This window comes from Crinia signifera, chromosome 6, assembly GCF_055691185.1.
Source record: "Crinia signifera chromosome 6, ASM5569118v1, whole genome shotgun sequence".
NCBI lineage: Eukaryota > Metazoa > Chordata > Amphibia > Anura > Myobatrachidae > Crinia > Crinia signifera.
The window spans coordinates 256,653,808-256,676,331 of NC_139222.1; the positions used below are offsets into that span (position 1 = coordinate 256,653,808).

A 22,524-nucleotide genomic window follows, 5' to 3' on the forward strand; every position below is an offset into this window, starting at 1 on the left:
TTAATTTTTGTAATATAAATAATTTATATTTAGCAAATAATTATCTTAGTAATATAATTAATATAATTACTGTTCTTATATAGAACTCATTTCACATTTGGTATAGTTGCATGGAGCATGAAACATATTCAATAGAAGAGCTCTATTAGTTTATTCCTATTAAAACACCAACCTTAAATCACTAACAAATAACCCTTGAACCATAACTCTATAACCTTCGCTTCCCACCTTATGCAACCTTATGTACATGCAAATAACAGACATGTACACAGTACGGTTTGGCTTAAAAAGGTCACAGCATTTTATTCAAATAGGTAATTGACCTAATGAAGGACAAGGTGGCTAGGAGACCCAGCATCTCTGCTCTAGCTTTGCTTACCTTGGGTCATCCCCTGGGCGGATGACTAAAACAACATCCCTATTGACATATCAAACATCACAGGGGCTCACCTAACACCTCATGGACCAGACCAGGTCCATGAGGACCTGGTCCAGGTTTGCACTGAGGTTTGCACTGAGTAGGACAAACTCGCCAATGATTCGAGGGTAGGTGCCCCACAATGATCATATACGCCCTAAAAGCTGTCCTGCTGTGTCTCCAACACAAACAACGGGCATGCAAAGAAAAATGCGGGGCGCTCAAGGGTGAACAAGAAAACTGACAGTTTATTAAAAACAACACATAATAATACCAATAAACATACAATGCATTAAAATCACAATAAATGGTGCACCATTGTACCTATCTCTGAGTTGTATGCGCAACCAAATGTCAGGGATTTAATCTCATAGGTCAACCAATTAAGTCCCAGTGCAATTCCTGATATGGACTACAAACGTCCAAATTGGCAGTTGTGGATCTCAAATGTGGACTGTAAAGCGCATTGATTGCTTAAACAGAAAACGCTGGTGGAATCTTTTAGTGCCCGTGCGGGTGGAGGGCAAGGACTTCTGTCGGGTAACTGAGTGACAGTGTCCGTCCTGCCTCCACTGTGTGCTGGTTGCACGGCAATGTATACAGTTAGTGCAGTCAGTAATTGACAGAGTTGCGCCGCAGCGCTTGCTCACCCCTGGATGCCGTTCGGCTGTCTCAGATGTATATACGGGATCAGCCTTTAGAAATGTCCCGACAGCAGCCGCCTCCTTCGTTACAGACTCTTAGGCTGTGTAGCCCACACGGCGCTCTGTCCCTGCGTCCGCGAAGATGGTGTATGTCTGCGGCAGATGGATGAGGCAGGATCGACGCTGATATTGTAGGTGAGTCGGCGGCAGGGGTGTCCTTCTCTGATGTCCTTTGGGGAACGCGTTTCGCCGCACACAGGGCGGCTTTCTCAATCAGGATATCCAAACAACGGGCAGGTGGGATTTAAGAAAAAGTACAAAGAGACCATGCAGCTCCACTCCTATTTAAACCTTTTCCAAGAGATAAACTCCCCTAGCTTTGGGGTTGGCTATCTAAAATGATTGATTCTGCCTAGTGACAAGCTTGTCACCTGACTTAAATAGAAAAAACCTAGGAGTCTTAACTCCTCTCATGCCTATTTGGCCCTCGCTTGTCCTTCTGTCATATCTGGATATTATAGCAACTGTATGGTTATCAATGTCTCTACAAAGGAGCGGCAATTTGCCTTAGATTCAGTACCAGTTGAGTCTTTTAAGAACCATAACTGGGCGCTCATTCCAGAGCTTAACCTATGAAACATAGACACCAACTACCACCAACTGCCATTCCAAACATACTGACAGTTGGTGTGGCTCCCCTATTTAAATTTTGAACCATGCTGCAATCACCCCCCCCCCCCCCCCCCCTACTGGAGCCACCACTGTATAGGAGCATATGACATATGTATCATGTATATCGATCCATAAACATTTTCTGTCACTATTCATCCTCGCACATGTACGATCAACATGCGCATTTGGTAATTGCTCGATTTGCGTTCCATGCTGAATTTAGGCACGGTACTTGTTTCCTAGCACGGCGCCCACGGTTTTCAATCGTATGGCATCTCATGCATTGGATCACATCGCATGGAGCTGATTTTAGATAGTGTGGCGAGCGCAGCGAGGGGACGCATATTACTTTACATGTATTCAGCGTCCCCTCGCGGGGCTCACTGCGCTCGCCACGCTTTGGGCTCGGTGGCTTGCTGCGCTCGGCACACTATCTATTAGTCAACTCCACGCCGACATGGATAGTGGGGGTATGAAAAGGTCGGAGGATGCGTACCGCAGCCCCTCGCGGGCTCGCTGCGCTTGCCACGCTTCGGGTTGGCGTTGATACTGGGGGTGGCGTGGGGGTGCATTTAGCATTGTAAGCACCCATTACGGTGCTTATACAATTAATAATCTTATAGGGGGGCCATTTAACATTGAAAACATCCATTAGGGTGCTTATACAATTTCAAATCGTATACCATTGCATTGTATGCCATTGTATGCCATATACAATGGTATACGATTTTAAATTGTATAACATCGGGTGCCATCGCGTCACATCGCATTGCATCGCATACCATTGTAAGGCTTATGGTATACAATGCGATGGACGCCGTGCTAGGAAATAAGTACCTTAGGCACAAATTCCGGTAGATCATACAATCTCTACACAAATAGATTGTCGTTGATTGGAACCCAACCCAAGTACCCAGTGCTGGGAAACAGTAATGCTGACCACTGTGTCAACCATGCTGATGTTTTGCTTTTTTTTTGCTTATCTAAAACACATTAATAAAATACTGTACCATCTTTGTAATTTCTTTGCTTTGTGACAGAGCAGCTTACCTCTAATGTGATGTAGCTATCCCATGTAGAGGTGTTTAATGTAAAATGAGCAAATCCATCTTTGTCGGTCACCAGATTTGGGATCTTATCATTGTTTTGCTGTATATGTATTAAAATAACTTCATTAGCCATGGGCTGATTTTTGTCACCGACAACATGCACCTGAGAAGGAGAAAATTATACTGATGATCAGACCCTTAGGGTGAAATGTAATAGGATGAGCGATTCGGAAAGTGAGAGATTTGATAAAAAATGTCCATTTTTTTTTAAAACGGCAATCATTCAAACTGCATAACGAGTTTGTTTTTGCAGTGTAAATGATTGCCACTATAAAAAAAATGGAGATTTCTTACCAAATCTTTCACTTTCTTAATCTCTTATCCTATTACATTTCACACAGAATATAATAATAATAACAACAAGTTATACAGTGAAATCCTCTATACTGTATTCATCAATGGTCACTTTCACAGAATAAGAGGGAAATTTACTGAGAATACGAATACAAAAAATCATATTCGTATTCTTAATACGAATGGATACGACTGCTGCATATGGCTGTTTTAGCCTTATGCAAATTTGTATTCTATAATAAAATTTACTAATCAGTCGTATTTGACTGATTCGTATTTTCCGATGGCGTATTCATTCGTATTGTAGCCGATACAAATTCGTATTTTAAAACACAAATTTGTATTTTTTAATACAATTTCGTATTTTAAAATACGAATTCGTATCGGCTTCAGTGTAAAAAAAAAAAAAAAATTTATTAAAAAAAATGTGTAGGGTCATCCCCCCCACGGCTGTAACCAGCTCCAGAACCTACAATTTGTGCAGGGTTCCCCTTATTTTTTACAACCAACACCAGGCACAAGGGCCGATCCTGGTTCCCAAAATACGGAGGGACAAAACGAGTAGGGGTCCCTCGTATTTTAAAAAACCAGTACCAGGCCCAACCAGCCAGCAGGGTAATGCCACAGCCGGGGGAGATTTTTTTATACAAGTCGCCCCGGCCAAAGCATTCACCCCCTGACCGGTCAGCCCAATGAAGGGGTCCCCCCCCCCTCCAGAATTACCCTTCCCAGGCTGAAGCCTGCGGCTGTCTCTGATGCCCCTTGAGCGGTGGGCATCGGGCTGATAAAATGGTGTAAAAAAATAGAATGAACCTATTGTATATTGCTGTGGAACTATTAGTCCCAGCAAGCCTCCCCCGCATGCAAGGGACTTGGAGAACCACAAGTCCCAGCATGTGCGGTATTAAAGGGCCCACTGGAACTTGTAGTTCCACAGCAATACAAATAGTTAAAAAAAACACACAGACACCCAATAAAAATACAACTTTATTACACACAGAACCCTTGCATACAGATACTTAGCCATCTTGAGCCCGTAGGTAGCCCTCGGTCCATTGGTGGTCAGTGCTTGAAGTAATCCATAGCGGTACCTGTGGAACCAAATTATACTTACATGGGTCCTCCCGCGTAGATCACATCCTCTTCAGTCCAAGTAGGCTCCAGGGGGACTTTGCAAAAAAATAAACCGACAACTCCAACCACCGGACTGAATGGAGGAGACGTAGGATGTTTGTTTAAATCCTGCGGCTCCTACTCCCGAATGCCGCTATTGGCCGCCTAGCGGCTTCTGACAGCAGACAGCAGATGGTTAGAAGGAGGGGAGAGCCAGGGGGACCCACTCACCCTCCACTGGTTGCATCGCAAAGGGCAACTCTTGCAAAAAGAGCTGCCCTTTGCGATACTAATCGCATATGTTAGAGCACATGCGATTAGTAACACTGCAGTACCCGGTGTAGGGGGGAGAAGTGGGGCGGCGAATGTTAGTGCATTATCCCCCTGTGATGGGTAAATATAATAAAATGGGAGTTCTATTGAAGATGGATTGCTGCCCACAGCAACCAATCAGCTTCTATATTTTATCTTCTAGAAGGTGCTATATAAATAAAAAGTAGAATCTTCTTAGAACTCAATATCTTAAAACCTAAATTTATAGGTTGACACAGGGGCAGATTAAGGTCTGTGGGGGGCCCTGGACAACAAGAACTGGGGGGGGGGGCTCCTCTCACCCCCCTCCTCCTCTCCCTCCCCCCCCCCCCCCCCCCCCCCCGCAGCACTAACCGGAGCAGTTATTCTTGCTGCCCATCAAAGTCGGAGCTGCTGCACGGGCACGGCCTCTTTATGCGTCTGGGACATGGGGTGATCAGGCGGGGAGAGCGGGGTAGGTCCCCCCGGAGACAGTGAGACGAGAGAGTATGGCAGCGGGGAGATGCGGAGCTGGCAGGTGAGTGGGAGAACACAGCATCTATCCCCCAGCCCTGCTGCAATGCTTCACATGCTGCGGCGGATGGCCAGTGGCGGGGTCCCTGCGGCATTTGGGAACCAATTTGACTGTCCAGCCACCGCAGGGACCCCCTGCCTACTCCACACTGCCCGGACCCCGCTGCCTGCGACCTCTCCTAATCGCCCCTTGGTGGATCCGCCACTGGGTTGACATGTAAAATCACAAAAAAATGTACAACTTTTATTATTACTTCTGCTTGGTGACCTACAGTGTATGACCCATATCAACTAACAGATGTGTCTTCTTCTATTAAATTTACTAATCAAAATTCCATAAGCATTCTTCCCCAGGTTTGCCCAATGTCTCCTTACCTTGCCTTCAAATGGAATACCTCTATAGTAAAAGTCTCCCGTATCCACAAATTCTAATCTCCTAAAATTCCCAAGCAAGAGTTTATCTGTAGTTTTTGCAATGTGACCTGTAAAAAGAAGTAGATGGAATAAGTACAAAGTTAGTGGGATTTGTCGTAAGCCTCATACGCACTATATGACCCACGCCAAGGCTGATATAGTATCAGCCGTGGGTGGGGTATTGTACAGTACACATATTGAACGATATCTTTAAACAATATTGATCAGTGACGTCACCAGGACCCGCTGAACATGCGGGTCATTGGCAATATAGTCAAATTGACCTGCATGTTCAGCCGAGAGGGGGGGGGGGGGGGGACACACACACCGTTAATGGGTCATTAGACTGACAGTAAAAAGGTCTACCACCAGTGGCATTTTTTTCTTAAGCCCACCCCCCCCCAGGTAAAATCTGCCATGTTCTGCCTAAAGTGAAGATGCAGTCTGTGAAATGCTCTGGCTTTAATGTTTAATGTGACTGGCACTGACTTCCTATTGGAAGTCCGACCTGCCAGTCACTCAAGGCAGTCCCATTGGGAGGTATTCCCTCCCTCCGGGATGCCTCTCTGTGTGCAAATGTGCAGCAGCCCCCAAAAATGGGTTCTCGCATGCGCAGTAGCGCGGAGCATACTGTGCATGCGCCGGACTCGGGAACCCGATTAAGCCTCCAGGGGGCTGCTGCAATGGCAGACCATGTAGGCTTGGGCCAGAACATGTGCAGTATGTACTGGCCCCATGCATGGGAGCAGCGGCCGGGGAGCAGAGTGGATGGTTAATGCGGCGGTGGGGCAGCTGCATCGGAGGGGGGGGAGCATTGGCGGCAGCCCCCCTCCTCCAGAATGGTAAGAGCCGCCACTGTCTACCACTATTGGTCAGCATATGGTGGACATATGAAAAATGTTGACATGCATTAGGTTGACATGGTCAAAAGAGCAACACATGCAAAATGTAGACATAGGTCAACATGAGTTTTTCACAATTTTTTATTGGCACCACTATGAAGGGAGGATCCGCTTCCCAGAGCAAGGTAAGATGCTCGTTGGGCAATAAGAACCACAATGGCATGGACAGCTCCTTACATAAAGAGCAGCCCTGATTATCTACAAGTCAGGTAGCACAGCCCACCATTCAGCTCCAGACCTGGTGCCTAACTCTCAGATTGGATGAGAAAGAATGATAACAAAACAGAACAAACAGGAACAAAATGCAGAAGCAGCTGAACCATACTTTCCTTACCACCTGGGAGTGACCAGGCGGTTCCTGGAAAATGGGGTTCCCCTCCTTTCCCCAGAAAGTGGCAAGCCTCCCGCATCCCCCTTGACTCCCCGCATCCCCCTTCTCTGCCAGTCAGAGCTGTCCCTAGCCTTAATGACGCCCTAGGCAAGATTTTGGCTGGTGCCCCTAGCACCGCCACTAGTTCCGCCTCTGACCCTGCTCCTCTTTCCCAGCACCATCAACCCTCATCATAGCAGTCATCATTTTGGTGCTCCTACCCGCAATATTTTTAATAGAAACAGTGCACACATTCGGTGCGCAGCCCAAACAGGGGTGTGTTCTTGCTGGGAAGGGGCATGGCCACACTATACTACCCCCAATTCAAATTATGCCACACAGTAGTGCAACTTTATTCACATTATATCATGCGATGGTGTCCCTTATTCACGTTACATCACACAGTAGTACCACTTTATCTTATATACATTACTCCTCACATTATACCCTTAGAAAAAATCCTGAGAAAATATTGTATTTTCTCTTTCAATGGTCCTGGTGACACAGCTTCACATTGGGATGTAGGAGAGTCCGTAGGAGCCAGGCACCTATCCTAAAGCTTTAGAGGGTAGGCTCCTCCCTACTGCATCCCAGACTCCCCAGTTCGTGTTAGGTGCCCACTGGAGTGGGTGCTATTCTAAAGGGCTGCTGGAGCAGCTGAAGAATTAGAGTTAGTTAGGGTTTTTATTGTTTTATTAACTTTTACTCTAGCTAGGTAGGCACAGTGTGAGGATTCTCATTAGTGAATCCTCACACTGCTAGCCTCCCTGTGCAGCGCTTACAGCTTCTTTTAAGAAGCTGCCTGGGCTCCGGAGCATTCTGAAACCGGCTTCACGCTAGGTGGGGATCATGGGGGACAGGCGCTCCGTGATGGCAGCGGCCATTTTCTGCGGAGCTTACACACTGAGCTCCTATATGAGAGGACAGCAGTGTGTTACAGGCATGTTCCGAGTGGTCCCCAGCTGAGGGGGAGATACTGGAACTAGGAAATCCTGCAAAGGGAGCGGCTGTCTGGGGGTGGTTGGCGCCAAAAGTCACAGACCCCGCAGCAGCAGGGACTTGAAGTCTCTTCCCTCACTCTGTTTTGGCGCCATTCGGAACGCTTGCAGCGGAGCTGAGCTGGCTTACAGATCCTGACAGAGTGATTGGATTTCCTGGGCATCGCTTTCCCATACTGAAGACTACAGACAGATAAGTGACTGAGTACACTGTATATAATGCCTGTATTTTTTAATGCACTGTGACTATGTTATTTGAGAACATCATGTCTGAGCAACAGTCTGTAGTTTTGAGGGAGGGAGCGTTATATGCATTGAGCGCTTGCAGTGGTTGTACACTGAAATTTGTCCCTGAGCAGATGGCCAGGGGGGGGGGGGGGCTTTATGTATTGCCTTGCGCTGCTGTGAAACCCATGGGGAGTGAACTCCAGAGGGTAGTGCTATCGGAACCTGTGTGGGCAAGTCCCTGGGCAGGTCGGTTAATGCTTTGGTGCATTGCTGGACAGCAGAGTGATGTGCTGGTAACTTCCCCTAGACATTGCCATTATCTCAGCAGTCCTCTGGCTCCTTGCCTCTGATCCAGACAGATCCTGTCTTATTATGCAGGATACTGCTAAGGGATTCAGCAGGTTTAATTACTTGTTGGACAAGTTTGATGGTGATTCTGTGGGGACCCGAAAAGGTCTTATTCAGTGCCATGTTAGCTGCTGATGAGGAAGGAGAGTATTCAGACATTCCCTGGGTGCAGGGTGATGATTCTGAAGAGTCCTCAGCCTCAGGGGGGAGGATTTTATTGCTGCTGTTAAACAGGCATTGAATTTGTCTGTGGAGGATAAAACTCCCGCAAAGGGTGTTTTTAAGAGACAGAGTAAAGAAACAGTTACTTTCCCTGCAAAGGGGCCTGGGAAACCCCTGATAAAAGGCTTCAGATGCCTTAAAGATTTTCAAGCCTGTACCCCATGCCTGAGGCGCATGCTGACTTCTGGAAAAAGTTCCAGTGGTAGATGCTTCTGTGGCACGTTTGTCAAAAGCCACTGTGCTACCAGTACAAGGGGGAGCAGCGTTTAAGTACCCCGTAGACAAAAATCTGGAGGGTAACCTCAAGGCAATATTTGTAGGGGTGGGATACACCCTACGCCCTCTGATTGCTTCAGCCTGGGTCTCTAAGGCCATGATCGTGTGGGCCAGTAATTTGTGCACTATTTACACGCTGACCCTTGTGTGTTATTGCTTGCGGAGAAGCTTAAAAGCAGCTGCAGAGCATGTACTGGAGTTTGAGGAGGAAGTTCTCAAAATGGCTGCCAGAATTTCCACAGTGTCTGTAAATGCCAGGAGAGTGCTCTGGCTTAAGGCTTGGGAGGCATATAATGTGTCTAAGAAAGCCTTAGAGGCATTAGCTTTTAAAGGAAAGCTGTTATTTGTTTCGGAACTGAAAGAGATTATTAAGCAGGCCACAGGTGGCAAAAGTACTTTCCTGCCAGCCCCTGCAGCCAAGCAGACATCAAGGTTTTCTGCTTTCAGGTCGTCCTTTCGGCCCTCCCCTAGAGGAGGTGCGTCCTTTCGAGGGCAGCCCTTTCGGGGAAAGTTTCAGTCCTCCAGGGGCAAGGCCCCAAAAGTCTAAATCTGGTTCTTTTCATAAGAACCCAAGCACAAAAGGAGAGGACAAACCCCTCTGCATGACTGCCAAGGGTTTTGCCCGGCGGTGGTCCAAGGTGGGGGGACGTCTGACACTGTTCAAAGACGCATGGGCAATGTTAGACCGGGATTCTTGGGTGTTAGAAATTATAACCCAGGGTTACAGAATTCCCTTCAAAGGTCTTCTTCCAAGAAGATTCATTCCCACGCCAATACCAAAGGAGGCTCGGCTCCGTACAGCTCTCTTGGGAGCGGCTCATTCTCTTTTAGAGAAGGGGGTGGTGATCCCGGTTCCCAGAGCGGAGTGGAAAAAAGACTTTTGTTTCACTCTGTTTCTGGGGCCCATACCAGACGGGTCTTTCAGACCGATTCTCAATTTACAGTCATTAAATATCCAATTGTGGGTAGACCATTTCAAATGGAGTCTCTAAGGTCAGTGCTGCTAAGCCTGGACCAGGGAGAATTTTTGGCGTCCATGGATGTCCAGGACGCGTACCTTCATGTTCTTATCCAACCCAGAACATCAGGCTCTATTGAGGTTTTGCGATAAGAGACCTGCACTTGCAATTCCAGGCGTTGCTCTTCGGCCTGGCCACAGCGCCAAGGGTATTCACCAAAATAATGTCTGTAATGGAGGCTGTGATTCGACTGAGGGGAATCACGGTGATTCCATATTTGGACGACCTGCTGTTAAAAGCGGAGTCGGCAGACATGTTGAAGAGTCACTGGGCAGAAGCCATCGGGTTTTTGCAGGCTCACAGCTGGCTTTTAAATTTACAAAAGTCTCAGTTGTGCCGTCACAGAGACTCCATTTCCTGGGAGTTGTTCTGGATACCCACCTACATCTGGTATTTCTACCATAGGCAAAGGCCAGGGATCTGGCTGCCTTGGTCCAGGAGATTTTCGGGTCTCAGAGCACATCAGTATGGAGGTGCCTCGAGCTGCTGGGGAAAATGGTGACGTTTTTCGAGATGTTGAAGTTCGCCAGGTTCCACTCTCGAGTGTTCCAGTGGAACATTCTGACAAATCGGTCAGGAAATACTCAGACCATGAAGTCAGAACAAATAGTGTTGTCTTCAGAAACTTGATCCTCCCTGAAATGGTGGACGGAGGTGGATTCCCTTCAGTGGGGTCGGTACCTGCAGTCCTGGAGCTGTCTGGTAGTCACTACCGACGCCAGTCTCAGGGGATTGGGGGGCAGTAGTCTTGGACCTGCGTCTGTAAGGCTGGTGAACCCCAGAGGAGTCTGCCTTGCCGATCAATATCTTGGAACTGAGAGCTGTGTGGAAGGTGATTTCTCTGGCGGGAGAAAGATTACAGAGGCTCCCTTTAAGGATTCAGACCGACAACGCCACAGCTGTGGCATATCTGAATCACCAGGGAGGCACACGCAGCAAGCTGGCTATGTGGGAGGTGTCCCGAATCTTCTTGTGGCGAACAGAATGTTCCAGCATTATCAGCAATATTCATACAGGAGTGGAGAATATAGAGGCTGACTTCCTGAGCAGGGAGGAGCTGATGGAAGGGGAACCTGAACCCACAAGTATTTCACCAGATTACACTAAGGTGGGGTACTCTGGATGTGGACCTGATGGCATCCAGGTTCAACCATCAGGTGCCCAGGTTTTATGCCAGGATGAGGGATCCGCTGGCAGAAGCAGTGGATGCCATGACTATTCCCTGGGAGGGGAATCTTCTTTATGTTTTTCGGCCAGTTCCAAGACTGGCAAGAGTGTTAAAAAGAAAAAGATACAGGCCAAGACAATTCCAGTAATTTTAGTGGCCCTAGATTGGCCAAGGAGGTCCTGATACTCGAGGCTTCAGAGATTGTCTGTGGACTCGTGACGTCTACCTCTGAGGTCAGACCTTCTAGAGCAAGGACCGTTCAACCATCTGGATTTAGCTCGATTAATTTTTGATGGCCTGGTTGTTGAAAACCGCCATTTTGAGGAATAAAGGATTCTCAGAGGCGGTGGTTAACACAATGATTAAAGTCAGAAAGTCAGTGTCTTCTGCAGATTATTATAGGGTCTGGAAGACCTATATTCGATGGTGTGAAAGACAGAAGTCACACACATCACGCTTTAAATTGGCAAAAATTGTTGGAGTTTTGCAGGATGGCTTTTCCTCCGGGTTAAGCCTTCAGTCACTCAAAGTACAGATCTCGGCCTTGTCATTTTACTTCCAAAGAAGGATTGCATTGTTACCGGAAGTACAGACCTTCCGGCAGGGGGTGTCTTGATTGAAACCTCCCTACAAGCAACCAGTAGCACCATGGGATTTATCTCTGGTTCTGGAGTGTCTTCAAAAGGCACCGTTTGAACCATTAAGGTCAGCAGACCTTAATTTCCTTACATGGAAACTGGTATTTTTGTTGGCAGTGGCGTCTGCAAAAAAGAGTATCGGAGTTGGGAGCATTGTCATGCAGGTCTCCCTTCCTTATATTTCATGATGATAGGGCTGTCCTTCGGACAGTACCCCAATTTTTACCAAAAGTAGTCTCTGCTTTTCATCTAAATCAGGAGATAGTTCTGCCTGTGTTTCAACCCCCAGAGGGTTCAAGGAAAAGGGACAAATTGAGGAATTTGGATGTTGTGCGCGCCTTGCGCGTTTAGGTGGACAGAGTTAAGAGTGTCAGAAAGACTGACACCTTGTTAGTTTTGTATGACATACACAAAATTGGTTGGCCTGCTTCTAAGCAGACCATTGCTAGGTGATTGCGCTCTGTTATAGCGTTTGCATATACTAAAGTTGGTAGGCCTGTACCGGCCAGGATTAATGCGCATACCACCTGGTCGGTCGCCACCTCTTGGGCGGTTCGACATGGGGCGACAGCTGAGCAGGTTTGCAGGGCTGTCACTTGGTCATCTGTTCATACCTTTGCCAAATTCTATAGGTTCCATGAGTTCGCGTCGGTGGACGCATCATTCGGGCGAGCAGTGATGAGAGCTGCAGACCTGAGCGTAACCACCCAAAGGACCGGCTCTGGAACGTCCCAATGTGAAGCTGTGTCACCAGGACCATTGAAAGAGAAAAAGGGATTTTTGTAAGAACTTACCGTTCGAATCCCTTTCTCTGATATGGTCCTGGTGACACAGCGATCCCTCCCTTACGCTCAGTAAGTATGCCAGGTTCATGATGTTTCATGTTATTTGGTTAAAAGTTATTGTTGAAAAATGTGCATATAATGTGTGCAGGCGTTTGTACTGAGTTAATGTATTCCAGTGGCTTTGAAAGATTGAACTGAGGAGTCTGGGATGCAGTAGGGGAGGAGCCTACCCTCTAAAGCTTTAGGATAGGTGCCTGGCTCCTACGGACCCTCCTACATCCCAATGTGAAGCTGTGTCACCAGGACCATATCAGAGAAAGGGATTCGAACGGTAAGTTCTTACAAAAATCCCTTTTTAAGCACCTCCATGGCCATACTGCAACCCAGCACAAAGCAGTTTGTGCTGGGCAGAGGAGAAGAGCTGCAGCTGCTGCTGTCACTTAAGGAGAGGGGGCCGGGGCCCCCACTGGGCCCTTCCATCAGACTTTGGCCTGGGTAATTTGTACCCCCCTACCCCTTTCTCTTGGCACCCCTGATAATACCACACAGTAATGCCCCTTACACATAACACACATTATTAATGTCCTTATAACCATAATGCCCCTTACACATTATGCCAACCTTTATTAATGCCCTTCATACACATAATGACACACATAATGCCCCTTACACATATGTTGCACATTATTAATGCCCTTGTACACATGACACACATAATGCCCATTACACATATGTTGCACATTATTAATACCCTTATACACATGACACACATAATGCCTGTTACACATATGTCACACATTATTAATGCATTTATACATGACACACATAATGCCCCTTACACATATGCCGAACACTATTGCACAACTAACCCACCCACAGACAGCACTCGCACAGCCGCTAACACTGTGACCTCTGCCTCTGCTTGGATACAGATGTTTGCTCATACATCTTGACTCAATAAGCCATGCAGCTCCTGGCCAGTTCTGCTAACGTTGGGTCCCTTTTTTGCGGAAAATTCATCTTATTTGCATTGTTATGACCAGCACACACAAGGAGCTTCCGATGATTAAAATGATATGTGGCATGCCTATATTCTGTGTGCGACTGTGGCTGTACCTGCATACAGAATGCTCTGTTACAGTGATTTCCATGAATACACTATTTCATATGCAGATACAGCCTCACTCACATACAGAATATAGGCATGCTGCATATCATTTTAATCAGCAGAAGCTGCTGATACCCTAGGCATTCCAAATGCCCTAGGCAATTGCCTAGTTTGCCTATGCCTAAGGCCGGCTCTGCTGCTAGTCAAATACCATAAACAACTCTTTTGGAAGGGTTTGGATAAAAAAAAAGAAGTAGGCAACTATGATCCGACTGTCTGAGACCTCCAGGTCTGCCGGAACCTAGTATGTCTACAGCTCGACACCTCTCCTATAGTAGAAAGTTACTGAAATTACAGTATATGAAATGATTGGCTCCTATGGTTTTCGTGCAGATGTACACTTTTGAGCAATGTTAGTAAATAACCTTGATTATTCCCTTACATACCTGTGCCGTCTTCGGTCAGTGAAGATGAAATGACTAACATCTGTTGGCGATCTGAGCTTGAGATATTGAAAGAACTAAAGTTGATCTCCCTGGATAGACATCCTTTGCTGTCAGTCTAGAACAGATAGGATTCAAAATATGAATATTATAACACATGTAAAAGTTTAAAGGGCTTATTTTGGGCTGGGAGAAGTGGTGGAATTCCCACCAGGTACTTGAGGCACATCCCTAGGGGCAGCAGCACATGCTGGGGGGGTTTGGGTGGCACTTATTTTGTTATTCTTTTATAGTTTATTTTGTGTGTCATGGGCATTTTCAATTCAAATATCTGCTCCAGCTGCGATCATGTCCGTAGAGAGCCACAGCACCTGCTTAGCCATAAGTAAACCCTAGGAGGTGATGTTCCTTGTTATCGCATTATCTATGGTTTAGAACTTTAGAACACAGAAATAAAATAAAAATAAACTCCTCACCCTCACAGCCTTTATATTTAGGCAATTTTTTGTATTATCTTCTTCATTCACTGATTTCCAGATGTCAGCAATTGCTCTGGGACAGATGGAAAGACCAATGGACCCTTTTACTGGCTGTCCATACGTGTAACTGGAGAAAAATAAATAAGGTGATGCTGTTGCAGGGGTTATGGCCTAATTCAGTTTCAATCGCAATGTTGCAGTTGACCAGTGGAGGATCCAGAGGAGGGGCAACAGAAGAGTTGAAAATTCAAATAGGGGAACCACACCCACTGCCACCAACTGCCATCCCAAACAGACTCACTTGCATTCGGTGTTTCTCCCCAATTTTAATTTGTGCAGCAGCCCCAACTCTGGAGCCGCCACTGCAGATGGCTGCAAGTAGATAGCTGCTGCACCGACTGAAAGAAAACCGACCGTGTGTAAAATTGTAAGTGAATTGGGAATGGATCGCTAATTGACATTGACTCGCAAATCCATACTAAAATTCCCAAACCATCTAATGGTTTTTGCAGACTGTGGTTTTTGCAGAAAATGCAGTAAAAACACTGTGCACATGCTAAGATCCCCGATCAGTGGCGTAACTATAGCCCCGCAGCCACCCACAGTGGTAGGGAGGCGCTGAGAAAGTGTGGGCACCGGGGAGTCTGCGGGGCTATTGTTATCCTCTGCCGTCTCTGCCGGTATCTGTGTGCGGTCATGGTCCCGTCTCTCCCGGCTCCGGCTGCTATAATGAAAAGTGACACTTAGAAAATGGCTGCCCCCATACTGCAGACAGTGTTTGAGGGTGCTAGACGAGGCGGCGGTCTCCTCTAGCATCCTTCAAAACGGTCTGCTGTAAGGGGGCAACCATTTTCTAAGTGTCACTTTTCATTATTGCATCAGGAACCGGGAGAGACGGGACCGGGACCGCAAACAGGTGCGGTAGGCCAGGAACCGTCATAATGCGGGGCGGGCGGCACTAGAATTTTGAATTATGGGGGGTGGTCCGAATTTTCAACATTTACGCCACTGTACCCTCTTGATGTCGCCTGCAATCAGCAGCATAAAATACAGGATTATTAGGGCTACGGATTAATGAAAGAAGGAGGGCCCCAAACCAGTATCTTGCCTAGGGCCCCATAAGGTCTAAATCCACCTTTGATCCCAGTACCATGGCCATTGTGTATCCACAGAGGGACTCCTGGGGCCAGACCCAGAAGTCCCATAATCACAAAGGACAGCTTTTATCAGAAGAGCTAAGGGCCCGATTCAGCCCTGATCCCAGAGATCAGATAAACGCTGCCCCGTTGATCGCACTTCCCCCACTCATGTGCACGACTGTGAATGTGATCGCAAATTAGTGGAAAAATCATTCAAAGTCACTCGCCATTACTTAGTTTTCCCCCTCTCGTCACAGCACTGAGTAAGCCAGGACTTGAAGAACTTGGTGCTGCGATGGCTGTGGGGAGAAGGTGGCAGCTGATGACCTCAGTGGCCCTCCCTCACAACAGCTGGGGAACACCTGCGTTTCCTAGGAGATTCCCAGAAAACGCAGGCATTATACCCCCAAAATGCCCGGCGTTTGTCAATCAGCTTGTGTATGGCTGGCTGTGATCGCAAGGATGGCTTATTCGATAATTGCCCGTGCTACAAATCACAGTCTTCCAGTTGGGTCTGAATCAGGTCCTAAGTGTATAAAATAAAATGCAATGCAGTACTCCAGGTCAGGGAAGAATTTGCAGGGCCACACTAAAGCATTACAGTTCATCATACCTGCCGCAAGATTCCAGGCGAAAGGATTTAGCTGCCAACGTTACATTGGGTGGTAAGTTGAGTTGTAGTTGAAATCTTTTCAGCACTGAAAGAAATATAAAAAACATTAAATGGCAAAATATGTAAATAATTAGATCTGTATCTTCATATTCACTAGTCATGCAATGCTACCTACTTGTAGGGTTCCTTCAGTAGTCATGCAATGCTACCTACCTGTAGGGTTCCTTCAGTAGTCATGCAATGCTACCTACTTGTAGGGTTCCTTCAGTAGTCATGCAATGCTACCTAGTTTTAGGGATCCTTCAGTAGTCACATATTTTCACCATTGGGTTTTACAAAGGGCCCTCACAAATCTTTGCTATGGGGCCTACAAATATCTAGTTGTGCCACTGTTACTTACAGCATATTTAGCTATAGTGCCCAACATCATGGAGCAGCAGCCAAGGCGAACAAGGCATTTTGGCATGCATTACAAGGGGCATAGAGGCTATGGATGGCGGTATAATTTTACCACTGTACAGTACATTGTCCAGTTTTGTGCTCCACTATATAAAACATATATCTTGGAACTGAAAAGGATTCAAAGAAGGGTAACACAACTGATTAACGGTTAAGGGGGGTATTCAATCGCCGGCGACCCTCTCCCCATGGGGAAGATGGCCACTGGGCCCTATTCAATGCTGTCTTCGCCGACAGCATTGAGCAGGGTTTCTCGGCAGAATGAGCCCGACTTCACTAGCTGTTGGGCTCGCTCTGCCGAGAACGGCCAGGAAGTGATGAGCTGCCAGCTGCAGCTCGCCTCTTCCCAGTCGCAACTCCCGGCCACGCCCACTTCTCGCTCCCCGGCAGACGGGAGATTGAATCCCGGCTGCATGTTCTCGGACGAGCTGACCGAGAACGGGACGGGGTACCGGGACAGTGACCTAAACATTGAATACCCCCCTTAGAATCACTTGGCTATGAGGAAAGGCTAGCCAGGTTAGAAAAGAGGTGTCTAAGAAGGAATATGATTATCTGTTCAAATACTGTAAGGGTCCATACAAAGAACTGTCAGATGATCTGTTTACTATAAAGACTGTGCACAGGACACGCAGACATCCCCTACTGTCAGAGGAGAGGAAGTTTCATACCTTGTGAAAGAAGGGATTCTTTGCACTTAAGGGTAAGTAAGATATGGCATACTCTGCCGGAACAGGTTAGGATTGCAGACAAGGGCGTAACTACCATATGTGCAGGGGGTGCAGCTGCTATGGGGCCCAGAGCTGAGGGGGGCCCACTTTTCCTGTCAAAGTATCATATGCTGTATACATTTTTCAGCATTAGGTAATAAATAGGGGCCCTTACAAACTTTTGCTACGGGGCCCACATGTATCTAGTTACGCCACTTGCAGACACTATTGTTATGTTTAGTCAACTAAATTTAGAATGTCCATCAATATCTCAACTACTATTAGTCGAAAGGCCATATGTTGACACAGAAAAGGTTGACATGAGTTGTTAATATTTTTTGGTAGTCGGAAATGGCCCCTCACATGGCTCACTTTGGACACGGTACCAAACGCTCTCTCTGTGCCCACTTGGATGGTAAAGTGTGAATAAGTGCTTTTTGGAGGGAAAAAAATATTAAAAACTCATGTCCACTGTTTTCATGTCGACCTAACCACATCGAACTATTGCTACAATTCCCATCATGCCTTGCCACAGTTTTGCTATTAGGCCCATCAGGGAATGCTAAAACTATGGCAAATCATGCTGGGATGTGCAGTTATACAACAGCTGGAGGGCCACAGTTTGGACATGCCTGATATAAGGTATGTCAACCTTTTTCATGTGTCGGTCTATGGCCTGTCGACCAATAAACTATTGACTGTTGATCTAAAGACCACAAACCTTTAAAAAGGGGTTAGACCAATTTTTAGAAGAAAAAAGTTTCCAACTTTATAACCATTAAATACAATGGGCCTTATTCTGGTTCACTCCTTCGGTAAATTCCTTCTTTGATGGACAAAACCATGTGCACTGCAGGGGGCAGATGTAACAGGTGCAGAGAGAATTAGATTTGGGTGAGTTATTTTGTTTCTTTGCAGGGTAAATACTGACTGCCTTACTTTCACACTGCAATATAGACCTCACTTTGACATAAAACCCCACCCAAATCTAATTCGCTCTGCACAAGTTACATCTACCCCACCTGCAGTGCACATGGTTTTGTCCATCTAAGAAGGAATTTGCCAGAGGGAGTGAACCAGAATAAGGCCCAAAGTATAATAGTGAACCATAAAAGGTATAACAACCATTCTGGGTATTAGGCATTAAAACATATAGACAGTTATTTCACTGGGTCTGTTTTAAAGTTCTTATTTTAAATGTGACCATTATAAACGACGCACCGCAATAATTAAAAAATAGGATGAACTTGATGGACTAACGTCTTTTTTCAACCTCACCAACTATGTTACTAGGGGCCTGGTTCAGACCTGTTTTACTAGGATGTGCAGCCTAGTGAACAGGTAAACATCACCCGACCAAATCCCCCCCTCCCCCGCCCCCCCCCCCCCCCACACTCGAATCGGCCGAACGGGAGAGAAATCATTCAATGGTCGCACACCATCGAATAATTGTTCTCCCATTAGATAATAAAAGTCAGACCAAACTGACTTTTATTCCGGCCGCAGATCGCAGCAGAGGGGGTGGGCACTGATGTCATGTGATGTCGGCTGCCTGTCACAAGCAGGCATTGCCACGCCTGTGTCTGCAGGGGTATGCCCAGCATTTGGTACTTATGCAACATCTGGGCTCCCGTTTTTCTTATGAGACCGCGTCCCCTCGCGGGGCTCGCTGCGCTCGCCACGCTTCGGGCACGGTGGCTCGCTGCGCTCGCCACACTATATAAAATCAACTCCATGCGAAGTTGGATAGTAGGGGTATGAAAAAATGGGGTGCATTTAACATGGGAGCCCAGATAATACATAAGTACCCATTTTATGAACCCGACTTCACTAGCTGTCTGGCCCGTTCTGCCGAGAACGTCCGGGAAGGGATGAGCTGCCGGCTGCAGCATTCCTCAAGGGAATGTGTGAAACTCGCCAAAGCCGTTCTCTCCCCGGGTTTGCGCATGTGCAGAATCGGTCTCTATATGTATTTGAGTGTCACATGACTAGGATATATTTCTGATATATTTTACTTGCAACTCACCATATTCAGAGACAATAAATGATGTGTCACATGCATCATATGAATGAATTCTATATTCTCCGAGAGATATCTCATTCGCCAGAGGAAAACTGAAATCAGCAAAACCATTATTCGAAGTCACGTTGAGCCACTGTCCAATGCGGTTACATTTGGGTCCTGTGGGAAGATAAAGAAATGATGGAACTGCCTTATGTCTGTTTATTTCTATATTATAATCTACCACTGTAAAACAGTAGCATTGGACAGAATGCAAAGAGTCAGTGGGCTGATTCAGACCATATTGCTTAACTGTGAATTCATAGCCCAAGTGATTATCAAACAACCATGCACATGCACAGTCCGCTGTGAGCGTTTGTGAGCCACCGGTGTCGGCAAGTTGACCCAATCACCTTTACTGTTACCGGGCCTGGGGGGTGTGGGTGAAGTGGAGATCACCGTGTGACAATGCTGCAGGGGAGGCTGTGTCTGATTGTGTGAGCCATGTTTCTGTAATAGCCAGGATCAGTAGATAGAACGAGGCTGCATAGGCACAAGTGCATTTAAGAGTCTGTGAAGTTAGTGATTGTTGAAATAAAGTTATTGAAGAAAGCAGATTACCCGGGAAGAGGCTTATGTGCTGTGTGACAGGTGTGTTAGCCAATTAGGTAGCTAGATAGGGGCGTTAGTTTAGAGAGGGGTATATTAGGAGAAGTCTGGTGATGCTACTTCCTTTTGAAGTCTGGAACCCACCCTCCCTCTTCACTTAAGGCCCCCATGCACTAGAAAGATTTGTCTGACCTGTAAATTGCATCTGATTTCTGTTGAACTTCCCCGGCAGCTTCCCAGGAAGGCTACATCCAATTTGACACATGATGTGCCATTTTTTACATCCAATTTGCGTCAGATGAATCTCATGTGATTTATCTGATGCGAATTGGATGTACCGTAATTTACCGTATTTTAAAATACGAATTCACCTGGAATACGAATGTATATCGACCATAGTAAATTTGGCTAGATAAGGCTAGAAATGGCTATGATTATGCCATTCCTCCTTAGTAAATTTCCCCATGGCCCCCCCCCCCCCCCTCACACCCCCAAAAATCTAGACAAGCAAAGACAGATAAGCACTCTCATCAGCTGACACGTCTTATGTTCTGCCACATTGATGTTCAGTACCAAGCAATACAGTACAGTAGGTCACTTAAGCTGTTAGCCACACAATATTCAGACAAAGTAAAACTACAATACGTGGTGGACACTGCTACAGATGGTAGAGAGGAACCAACGCAGCTGCAATGTCCTGAGTCGAAAGTGAGTCGTTCTCTCTATATACAGTACACTGAAATCAGGCTTGAGCTCCGTAGCAGCACAGCACCTGATTGGTTCTGCGGCTCTCCATGGACTTCTGTGCAGGTAACATCGGTACACTGACATCAGGCTTGAGCTCCGGCGGAGTACGGCGCCTGATTGCCTGTGCGGCTCTCCGTGGACTCCTGTGTTATTGAAATGTAAACACAGTCTATGGAGAGCCGCATAAGCAATCAGGCGCCGTACTCCGCCGGAGCTCAAGCCTGATGTCAGTGTAATGTATACAGAGAGAACAACTCACTTTCAGCTCAGGACAGTGCAGCAGCGGTGGTTCCTCTCTCCCATCTCCCTGCTTCTTCCGGTGACGTGCTGCGGGGGGGTCAGGCGGAGGAGGGTCCACTACAGAGCTACACAATAGATATATCGGATCTGACCCATCATGGGTGCTTTTAAGTACCCAAGATGTGTCCAGATTCCGATATATCTTATCTTCAGCAGGTCCGACGCCCTGATCCGATCTGATGCGCACGGAACCGCGCATCAGGTCAGATCAGATGTCAAACACATGCGATTTTGGGCCGATTTCACCCGATTTATCGGTCCAAAGTGCCAACATCGGGTGAAATCGGCCGAAAATCGCATAGTGTATGGGGGCCTTTACACTCCTCTTGTGCTACATGGCCATTGCGGCTGTCACCTAATTCGGTTTAACCTAAATTTTATGGTACTCTTTACCTAGAAGGGCGCCAGCGATTGGAATCGCGGGCGTCGGGGGTAAAAATCGCGGTCATCGCGGGCATCGCGGGTACATAAAAATCTGCTACCCGCGATGACCGCGATTTTCCCATAGGGAACAATGTTAAAAAGGCTGATTGAGCGCGATTTTCATGTAAAATGCCTCAATGCCCGCGATTTGGCCATAGGAATCAATGTTAAATGGGCTACAGAGCCCAAATAGGCACAATTAACCCTTAAATGTCCCCCCAAATTTTTAACGCCACCCCACGATCCACGCCAACCCGAAGCGTGGCGAGCGCAGCGAGCCCGCGAGGGGCGGCGGTACGCGTCCTCCGACCTTTTCATGCCCTACTATCCACTAGGGCGTGGAGTGAGAATAGAATAGTGTGGCGAGCGCAGCGAGCCACCGAGCCCGAAGCGTGGCGAGCGGACGCGGATACCTTCACAGGTAAACGCGTCCCCTCGCGGGCTTCACAGGTGTCCGCGTCGCCACGGACACCTGTGAAGCCCGCGAGGGGACGCGTATAACTGTGAAGGTATCCGCGTCCCCTCGCGGGGCTCGCTGCGCTCGCCACGCTTCGGGCTCGGTGGCTCGCTGCGCTCGCCACACTATTCTATTCTCACTCCACGCCCTAGTGGATAGTAGGGCATGAAAAGGTCGGAGGACGCGTACCGCCGCCCCTCGCGGGCTCGCTGCGCTCGCCACGCTTCGGGTTGGCGTGGATCGTGGGGTGGCGTTAAAAATTTGGGGGGACATTTAAGGGTTAATTGTGCCTATTTGGGCTCTGTAGCCCATTTAACATTGATTCCTATGGCCAAATCGGGTCCATTGAGGCATTTAACAGTAAAATCGCGCCGGTCGGGCCATTTAACATTGATTCCTATGGGAAATCGGGTGCATCGCGTCGCGGGCATCGCGGGTACATTTATGGACGGCCGCGACGCGACCGACGCGATTTCCATGTTTAACATGGGTTTCAATGGGAAATCGCGGGCATCGCGTCGGTCGCGTCGCGGCCAGACATAAATGTACCCGCGATCACCACGACGGGCGCCCATCTAGGTAAAGAGTACCA

The 22,524-nt window shown here is 47.3% G+C and overlaps 1 protein-coding gene across 1 annotated transcript in view; it reads right to left on the reverse strand.

Annotated features, from left to right (window-relative positions):
- LOC146009766 (alpha-2-macroglobulin-like protein 1) overlaps positions 1 to 22,524 on the reverse strand; it is a 119,823-nt gene that overhangs the window by 84,812 nt on the left and 12,487 nt on the right. Inside the window, exons 7-12 of the mRNA XM_083150226.1 lie at positions 19,421 to 19,576; positions 16,226 to 16,310; positions 14,471 to 14,600; positions 13,998 to 14,112; positions 5,451 to 5,557; positions 2,785 to 2,946 (exon numbers count right to left, since the gene is read on the reverse strand). Coding sequence (XP_083006352.1) covers positions 2,785 to 2,946; positions 5,451 to 5,557; positions 13,998 to 14,112; positions 14,471 to 14,600; positions 16,226 to 16,310; positions 19,421 to 19,576 — 755 coding nt within the window. The remainder of the gene's footprint in view (positions 1 to 2,784; positions 2,947 to 5,450; positions 5,558 to 13,997; positions 14,113 to 14,470; positions 14,601 to 16,225; positions 16,311 to 19,420; positions 19,577 to 22,524) is intronic.